This window comes from Rhinopithecus bieti, unplaced genomic scaffold (assembly GCF_001698545.2).
Source record: "Rhinopithecus bieti isolate Rb0 unplaced genomic scaffold, ASM169854v2 scaffold_64915, whole genome shotgun sequence".
NCBI classification, from domain to species: Eukaryota; Metazoa; Chordata; class Mammalia; order Primates; family Cercopithecidae; genus Rhinopithecus; species Rhinopithecus bieti.
This window is the reverse complement of record NW_016825936.1, coordinates 441,656-451,643: the sequence shown is the minus strand read 5'-3', so window position 1 is coordinate 451,643 and position 9,988 is coordinate 441,656. Positions and strand designations below refer to the sequence as shown.

The following is a 9,988-nucleotide window of genomic DNA, read 5'->3' as shown; positions in this document are numbered from 1 at the left end:
CTTTCATTTTTGTAAAAGTTCAAGACATTTATTATTAATTTTTTACTTTATAATTTTTATTATTTCAATAACATATTCTGATTTATGATTTACTATATGCTAAATTACTTTATAAGCTTTCCTGTACTTTATAAATGTAAGGTATTAGTTTTATTATTCTTAAAGAAAGACCTACAAAGGAAGTATTGAAAATCTTTACATTCCTGATACACCCTGATCAACTTCAATACGAAAAGCCTTGCTTATATACAGGCTCATCTCTTCCATCTCGGGTAGGAGAAGAAAAGAAAAAAAAAAGCACCACCACCGCCACCACCAACCACCAACCCTTAATGTCGTTTTACAAACACAGATTCAAAATGTCCTGATTACATCTTTAAAATTAGGTCAAATGTTTTCATCCCAAATCAATTATGTTCTTTTAAACAATATTTTCCCTTCATTTATAATAAAAGTTTATGAGGGCAAGATTCAAAAGTGATATTTCTGACTTTTTTATATATCAATAGCAAGAAAGTTATAGGAGCTAATTTCACTTCATATTAAACCGCTTATAGATTTGGCATTAACTTTAACTTGCTAAAGTACAAGAGTTTTTTGTAATAACAATAAAAATCTTTCTCAAATAAAATTTTCAAGTTTCATAAAATTATTTGTCTCAGCTAGTTAGTTCAACTGCTTCTAGCCATCTCTGTTTCCAAGAGGAGAATTAAAGGAGAAAATAGTTCTACAATCAAATACTATATATACAATCCCATTAGTCTCAAAAAAAAAAAAAAAAAAGACTGTATGAAGTTGGCTACCTTAACTCCAGCCTTAAACAGCACAATAGCCATCATTAAACCCCTCAACCTCAATTCTCCCTTTTCTCCCAGGAACTTCATCACCCTGAATCTGTCTACAATATCCTCCCCTATCTCACACATCCAAATGGCTCATTCTGTTTTATCTGTACCCCTCTTGAAGTACTTCTTCATTTTGCCATTGCATTACAATCATTATTAAACATGTCTTTCTCCTTTACTAGGTAAAAAAAAAAACTCCTTTTGGTTGATAGCCAGTTCTTATACATCTCCCCGCACACTGCTGGCATGATGAGTGAATGAATGATTGAATTAATGAATGAAGAAATAAATAAAATATTTAACATATATTCCATTAAGTAAGGGGCATATAATATCTGTACACACTTGTAATTAAGATGCAATGAGACAAGTGAGTTATAAAAATTACAGTACAGTAAACAATAAATAGAAACATCTTTAAAAGTATTTAAGAGAGTTTTTGCTTCAAACTTGGATAATGCACGTCCTTCTCATTGAGATGCTACTTCCTCATTGGTTTGTGATGAAATATGAGTGCAATTTCCTGTCCCCTCAGCAGTGTTGGTTTCTCTTCTTGACTTGATGCAGGCACAGATTTATCAAGCTCCTCGGTCAACAAACGCATCACCCGAAGAAACATGGGTAAGTATAAGATTAAAAAATAAAATAAGATTTTAAAATAGATAACATGCTTTGGCATAATTGTCAGCGATGTTCGCAACATTCTACCTGGTTTAGGCTGTATAAATGTAGTAATGCAAATTATTATAAGAGAGAAAGAAGTGAGGAAGACACATGGTTTCCTCTACTTTGAGCAGTGGTAAAGGGCCAAACTTTAAATTTAGAACTAATTAGGTAAAACTATAGATATAGAAAAAGGGGGTTGTTCATACTTTATTTTCTTTTCAGGAAAGAGTGCTTTGGCAAACTTGATTCAGTATTTAGGAAGAAGCCTACCACCTCCTGGCTTTAGAGCTATCTGGCACCAATCCCTCATCTGTACAATGGTCCAGTAAATATTTTTTATATCCATCAGAAAAAAATGTGATGTTAGGAACGATATTTCCAGTATTAATAAATGTCAAGTAATACTTATTAGTTAATAAGTGACTACCACAGTGCCTGAAATATATAGTAGAGTCTTAATAAGTAACTATTAAACTGATAAATGAAAGCAAGCATTTTCTATAACACTGTAGGAAAATATTTTACTTTTGATCATCATCAATGATGTGTACTATTATTAGAGCTGTTCAAGAATAGATACACTTTAATATACTGTAGATTGTCTTTTTTGACATCTGGTAAAAATTTAAAACTTAAAAACTCACCAAAATTTCTCAATTCTGATTCTAAAACAATTTTCTCAAAATTTGATTAAAGGAGCCAAAATAATATCTGAAAAGATATATGAATACTGTAATAGGAATTATATACAGTTTTCCATGAAAATCTCAAATCCACCCAAATTAAATGAACAACTATTATCTGCAGAGCTTGATATTATATGTGAAATGTTACCATACAAATTACACTCTGAGCACCTCCAGCTTTTCTGCTATGCTCTGGCTAGATGGCTAAGGATTATTTCTTTTCAGGAAATGTAGGGGACAGCACAAAGATTGGAGCACATTACCAATGTCATTAAAACAATATTACCAGCTAACCTACGGTGAATGCTTCCCATGTGCTAGGAACTTTGCTTCATATGTCATTTCATTTAACCCTCACAACAATCTTAGAAACTTACACATGTGAAAACGGGAACTTAGAGAAGTGAAGAAACACAAATGGGCCCAGAGTGCTGTTGAGAGGCATTTGAATTGTCTCCAGAGCCCACGCTCATAACCACAAGCCTGTACTGCCTCTGCGTCACTGCAGAGAAGAGGGCCTCTGTCTGCTTCATCAACCCATCCTGTCTTGTGGTTAAGTCAAGGCAGGAAATGCTTTTACAGCTAGAGAAATGTATTCCATTGAAAACCTTATAAACCTTTCTAAAAATCATTTTTTTCATTTAATCTATCATCCCATTTTTAAAGAAAATGATGCCTATTTATTGAGTAACACAAACAGAGGAGGAAGAGGTACACACTGCCCATTACCCGACTTTCTCGGTCCTGGTCTTAAGGGAGGATGTTTTCATGATTCAGGTGTTCTCCCCAAGACACACGAGCCTAGTGTTGGACGTGGTGTGTGTGCATCAGAGTCCCATCCGCGGGGGCTGATTCAATCCTTCCTGCATCTCAGACATTACTCTAGTGTCCTTTTCCTACTTCGGTTATATCCTTTAGAAGTTTCTTTAGTGAGGATTTTGGATGTAAATGTTCTCAGTGGTAGTTTATCTGAAAATGTCCTAATTCTTCCTCTGGTCCTTGAAATTTAGTTCTGTTGAGTATATAATTATAGGATGACGTATATTTTCTTAGCAATTTGGAACTTTTAATCTTCTGCTGTCTATTATTGCGGTTGAGAAGTCCTTTGTCCGTCTAAATTCCATCCTTCATAGGTAGTCCATCCTTCCTCTCTGGCTCTTTTTTCCTTAGTCTTTGGCGAACTGCAATTTTATTGTGATGTGTCTAAGTATAGGTTTCCATTTTTGTGTTTTTAATCCTATTTGAGATTTTCTAAGCTTCATAAATCTGTGGATTCCATGAGGTTTGAAGATATATGAGGATTCTTCATCCATCCTCAGGATTCCTTCATCAGTTCTAGAAAGCTCATCATCTTTGTGAATATTGCCTTTTCAACATTCTCTCTTTTCAATCTTTATAGAATTCCAATTATGTATATGCTACCCTTTTCACCTTTTCTCCATATCTCTTTTATGTTTTCCCCTGTCCTTAACATGCTGATAATTTTGTGTTACTTCTTTATCTCTATCCTGCAATATACTGATTTTCCCTTCAGCTGGATCTAATCAGTTGGTTAGTCCCTGTGTTGAGTTTTAAATTTAAATTATTATATTTTTTATTTTTAGAAAGTCTTTTCAGTCTTTCTAAAATATGGCTTGTCATTTTTTAATAATCACTTCCTCCTTACTCATGTTTTTAAATCCCTTATTTTGTTTCTTTAAACATCGTCTCTAGTTTCTCTGATCCCTAGTGAGTTCCTTCATATGCCTTCAGGCCATCCAGAGCTCCAACGCTCACTCATCTCCCTGATAGCAGCTCCCACCTCCTTTCTTCCATCACGAATCTTTCCCCCTTTGGAAGCTTCCCTATTTATTTAACATACTTCCCTATTTATTAAACATACTTATTTTGTGTTATATATATTAATTTTATCTCTAAAATTTTGTGGATTTGGTTTACTTTGTTGTTTCTGCTCAATCTCACACGTAGTTACTCATTTCTCTCTGTGTGTGTTTGTGTATGTGTGTGTGTGTGTGAATAAGGTCATATTTGTTGGAACTCTATCTGTAGGATTCTTTGAGGCCTGAGTTAAAGAGGACTTGTTCAAGGGGGGATCTGTGTCTACTTCTTCCAGGAGCCTAGAATTTATTTTTTCATATATAGTTAACCTTTATTTTTGGTGAATGTATTTTCATAATTATGTAAATTATTTATTTATTGTTTTGTTTCTCTCAATTACATTTTATATATGAGGATAGAAATGAAATCAAATGTCTTAGGAAGGCATGTATGTTCCATCTGCAGGTAAAACAGATGTTTGTTTGTCAAGATGCTCTACATGCCATCTCACACAGCCTTTCGATTCCACTCTTTAATGTTTTCATTGCAATACAATACACATGCAGCAAAATGCACATATCCTAAGTGTACAACTTGATGCATTTCTACAGACTGAGCATGCTTATGGAACCAGCCACCCCTATCAAGAAATAGAACATTACCAAATCTCAGAAGTCCTCCTCATGCCCTCTTCCAGCAGCACCCAGCCTTTCCCCAAAGGTAGCCACTACCCAGACTCCTAATAGCATAAATAAACTTTGCCTGGTTTATATCAGGTAATACATACTGTTTTGTGTCATTTTTTATCACTCAGCATTATATTTGTGATTTTCAACCATGTGATTGCATGTAGCAATAATTTATTCATTGAGGTGTAGATTTCAACGGTGTTACTATACCCCAATTTACTCATCTATTATACTGCTAATGGGCATTCTATTTAGGGGATATTGCAAGTAGTGTTACTGTGAATATTCTAATTCTAGTACCTGTCTTTCGGTTAACATATGTATGCATTTATGTTGACCAAATACCTAGAGGTGGAATTGCTGGATCATATGGTATGCATAAGTGCCAAATGGTTTTTTAATCAACAGCATATGAGTCAAGGCATTCTATTTCCTCCCTAACACTTGATATTTTGTCTTATTTTCATTTTATTTATTCTGTTGGGTGTGTAGTGGTATATCATTTTAATTTTAGTTTGAATTCCTCTGATGACTAATGAAGTTGAACATGTAGGTTGGCCTGAAGTTTGTAGGACCAAACTAATAATGTAGACCCAGACCCAGTTTCCAAGTGAGGACCCCACAGGCCACTACTACTTAGGGTAGAATTTTTTATTGTAACTCCTCACAGAAACCAAGCAGAGGCAGGGAAATTGCCATCTTTTCTCTACTGTCTGCAAATCTCTGTGGAATTTGTTATTTTGTTTATTTTCTAGTTCACCCTTTCCCTGACAGCAGAGGTTCCTGGATCCCATGTGTTTGGGATGGTCAAGGACCCCTTCTTACCTGCATAGGCCCAAGCTTTGTCTCTAGTTTCTCTGATCCCTAGCAGTTGGATCCCTAGTCATTCATATGCCTTCAGGCCATCCAGAGCTCCAACGCTCACTCACCTCCCTGATAGCAGCTCCCACCTCCTTTCTTCCATCATGAATTTTACCCCCCTTTGGAAGCTTCCCTGTTTATTTAAAAGGCTGTTTTTCACATTTTATTCCTGTTTTTCAGGTTGATAAAGCTAAAAGGTTTCAGGAGTTTTAGTTCTCTGCTTAAGAGTGAAATATGATATATTCTCCCATATGGTTTACTCTGCTAGTAGAATTCTTGTGACTTGTGATGGTAGGTCTTTTTGTGCTCAGGATTAATCAACAGTTGAGACGGAGTGATTCTGGTGCCCTGAATAGTGTTTCTACAAAGCTTTCTGTGAAGATATTCACCAGGTAAATAATCTAAGCCACCAGTAAGCCTCAGCAGCAAAGGGATATAGACAAAATATTTCTCTACTCCAGTATGGAGAGAAGGATAGAACCTTTACTTTTATGTGAATCTATAACATCAGAGCTTTAAAAAGACACTAACCTAATCAACCATCAGATATAAAGATGGAAATTAATGATTCCAAGATTTTACCCAGAATTGAGAACATTCTGTCCTCTCATTTATAAAAGTATAAGAAAATAAAGTAAGTTAGTCTACAGAGGAAACAAAAGATAAACAGAAGTAGGATTGTCTAGTTATATGCTAAGATTTAACAAACTGCTACATTTTAAAATTCTAAAACTTTATTGTATTTCTATTATAGTATTTCTTTGGATAATAAGGTGAGTTTTGAAAATGCCATACACCTAGATTGCATATGAAATTAGAAATTTGAAATCATATAACCATACAGTTGATCACACATGCAAAAGTATTTATCAATCACAGACAAATAACAGATTTTTTTTTCTTTTTTTTCTTTTTCTTTTATTATACTTTAAGTTCTAGGGTACATGTATGTGCACAACGTGCAGGTTTGTTACATATGTATACATGTGCCATGTTGGTGTGCTGCACCCATTAACTCGTCATTTACATTAGGTATATCTCCTAATTCTATCCCTCCCCCCACCCCCTCCCCACAAAAGGACCCGGTGTGTGATGCTCCTCTTCCTGTGTCCAAGTGTTCTCATTGTTCAATTCCCACCTGAGTGAGAACATGCCAGTGTTTGCGGCGGGCCGAGGAGTTTGCTGAGAATGCGATGCGGTTTTCCAGCTGCCATCCATGTCCCCTACAAAGCGGATGCAACTCATCCTTTCTTTATGGCTGCATAGTATTCCATGGCTGATGGTGGGTACATATTCTTTAATCCAGGTCTTCATCATTGATGCCGACATTCCTGGGTTGCATTTCCAGTTCTTTTGCTATCTGGAATAGTTGCTGCAATAAACATGTGCTGCCATGTGTATTTAAGCAGCCATTGATTTATGAAATCCTTCGGGTATATACCCAGTAATGGGGATGGCTGGGGTCAAATGGTATTTCAGTTCTAGACCCTTGCAGGGAATTGCCACACTGTTTCACAATGGCTTGAACTAGGTTTACAGTTCCCACCAACCAGTGTAAAAGTGTCCTATTTCCTCCACATCCCTCTCCAGCCACGCTGTGTTTCCTGCATTTTTTAATGCATTGTCATTGCTAACTGGTCGTTGAGATGGGTATCTCATTGTGGTTTTGATTGCGATTTCCTTGATGGCGGCAGTTGATGAAGAGTATTTCATTGTGATCCTGTTGGCTGTTTTTTCATGTGTCTGTTGGCTGTATGAATGTCTTCTTTTGAGAAGTGTCAATAACAGATTTTTTTTATCTTTAGCTGCTAAAATGACTTTTTAACTTGAATTTTGTGTTATTGGGTTATGTCCATTGAGAAATATAATTCACTCTAAACTAGCATGCCTCAGGTAATTCTTATTTGAAATAAGTAAAATATCTTGGCTTGACTTTATTTACTGAAGTCACTAAGATAATTTTCCCATTTTAAACACCCTCACTGTAACTTAATGCATTTTCAATATCTTCAATAAATGAAACAAAAAGGGATTATTTCAAAATCATGATTGTAATGAACTTATGTATCTTAAATATCTAAACAATTTTAATTCATCTTTCATTACAGAAAGAAAGGAATTTTAAAAGGAAATACCAATCTTGTGAAAACAAAGCCTTGTATATTCATGTTTGCACCAATCTACTGTGAGATTTATGAAGAAAAACAAATTGCGGACAATTCTCCATGTACACTTACAAATGCCTCAGTTGATCCTTGTGGGCTGTTTGTCAGCATTCTGTGATAATGGACACATGGACTTCTGTTTATTAAATTCAATTGACCCCTTTAGCCAACTGCCAGGAGCCTGGATTTTGACTTCCAACTGCTGATATCTGTGTAAAAATTGATCTACGTCCACGCTTTAAAAGCATTGATGAATTAATTAGAACTTTAGACAACAAAGAAAAATTGAAAAAGAATTCTCAGTAAAAGAGAATTCGATGTTCAAAACGAACTACAACGAGACAAGACTTTTCTGTTTACTTTCTAAGAACTAATATAATTGCTACCTTAAAAAAAAAATGAACAGCACATGTATTGAAGAACAGCATGACCTGGATCACTATTTGTTTCCCATTGTTTACATCTTTGTGATTGTAGTCAGCATTCCAGCCAATATTGGATCTCTATGTGTGTCTTTCCTGCAAGCAAAGAAGGAAAGTGAACTAGGAATTTACCTCTTCAGTTTGTCACTATCAGATTTGCTCTATGCATTAACTCTCCCTTTATGGATTGATTATACTTGGAATAAAGACAACTGGACTTTCTCTCCTGCCTTGTGCAAAGGGAGTGCTTTTCTCACGTACATGAATTTTTACAGCAGCACAGCGTTCCTCGCCTGCATTGCCATTGATCGGTATTTGGCTGTTGTCTACCCTTTGAAGTTTTTTTTCCTAAGGACAAGAAAATTTGCACTCATGGTCAGCCTGTCCATCTGGACACTGGAGACCATCTTCAATGCTGTCATGTTGTGGGAAGATGAAACAGTTGTTGAATATTGCGATGTCAAAAAATCTAATTTTACTTTATGCTATGACAGATACCCTTTAGAGAAATGGCAAATCAACCTCAACTTGTTCAGGACATGTACAGGCTATGCAATACCTTTGGTCACCATCCTGATCTGCAACCGGCAAGTCTACCAAGCTGTGCGGCACAATAAAGCCACAGAAAACAAGGAAAAGAAGAGAATCATAAAATTACTTGTCAGCATCACAGTTACTTTTGTCTTATGCTTTACTCCCTTTCATGTGATGTTGCTGATTCGCTGCATTTTAGAGCATGATATGAATTTCAAAGACCACAGCAAGTCTGGGAAGCGAACTTACACAATGTATAGAATCACGGTTGCATTAACAAGTTTAAATTGTGTTGCTGATCCAATTCTGTACTGTTTTGTAACCGAAACAGGAAGATATGATATGTGGAATATATTAAAATTCTGCACTGGGAGGTGTAATACATCACAAAGACAAAGAAAACGCATGCTTTCTGTGTCTACAAAAGATACTATGGAATTAGAGGTCCTTGAGTAGAACCAAGGATGTTTTGAAGGGAAGGGAGGTTTCAGTTACATGTTAGTATATCATCAAGATTACATTTTGAAAAGGAAATCTAGCATATGAGGGCACTAAGGGTTCTGAGAATGATATTTTAATCCTGTCCAATAAAAATATCTTAAGAGTGCCTTGTATAGCTCCCTCCTTGAGTTTTATTAAATGACATATATTGAACAAAGTTCAATATTTTCTTAATGACTCAGAGTCATTTGCTACTGCCAATTGTTTTTGTATCTGTGCTATTATCCCTTAGAGTCAGTAAAGTATGTAGGACTGTTTCTTCCTTTGTGTCTGGATTTTATGATTTTTCTCACTCTTTCTTTGGATTCCAGGGTGTCAGCCATCAGTTCTCCTAATTTTTTGTACCAGTCTTCAACAACCCCAGCTACTGAATACTGCTTCTAATCTCCTCATTCATTAACAAATCTTTATTTTTTTAATCTTGTATAAAATAACTGCTTTATTGACACAAAATTTACACAACTTAAAATTCAACTTTGTAATGTGTACAATTTGGTGATTTTTAGTATATTCACAGAGCTGTGCAACCATCACCACACTCAGAAAATTTTCATCTCCCACCAAAGAAATCTTATACTCTTAGGAGTCACTCCCTGTTCTCCCGTCCATGCCAGTTATTAATTTACTTTCTGTCTCTGAGGATTTTCATATTCTGAACATTTCGCATAAATAGAATTATACAATTTGTGGCCTATTGTGACGTATTTCAATTAGTATAATGGTTTCAAGTTTTAGCCATGTGTAGAATGTATCAGCACTTCATTTCTTTTTATGGCCTGATAGGATTCTGCTGCATTGTTA

At 35.5% G+C, this 9,988-nt stretch overlaps 1 protein-coding gene across 4 annotated transcripts in view; it reads left to right on the top strand.

The window, feature by feature from the left end:
* The window catches only part of GPR65 (G protein-coupled receptor 65), a 20,974-nt gene extending 11,618 nt beyond the window's left edge, over nucleotides 1-9,356 (top strand). For 2 of the 4 annotated variants that reach the window (XM_017863229.1, XM_017863230.1), the window contains exons 2-3: nucleotides 1,413-1,466; nucleotides 7,674-9,356. In XM_017863229.1, the coding sequence (XP_017718718.1) occupies nucleotides 8,129-9,142 (1,014 nt within the window). In that variant the 5' untranslated portion in view covers nucleotides 1,413-1,466; nucleotides 7,674-8,128 and the 3' untranslated portion in view covers nucleotides 9,143-9,356. Of the gene's footprint in view, nucleotides 1-1,380; nucleotides 1,467-5,876; nucleotides 5,958-7,673 lie in introns of all 4 variants that reach the window. The other 2 variants (XM_017863231.1, XM_017863228.1) reach the window with 2 other exon arrangements.
* The last annotated feature ends 632 nt before the right edge of the window (nucleotides 9,357-9,988 follow it).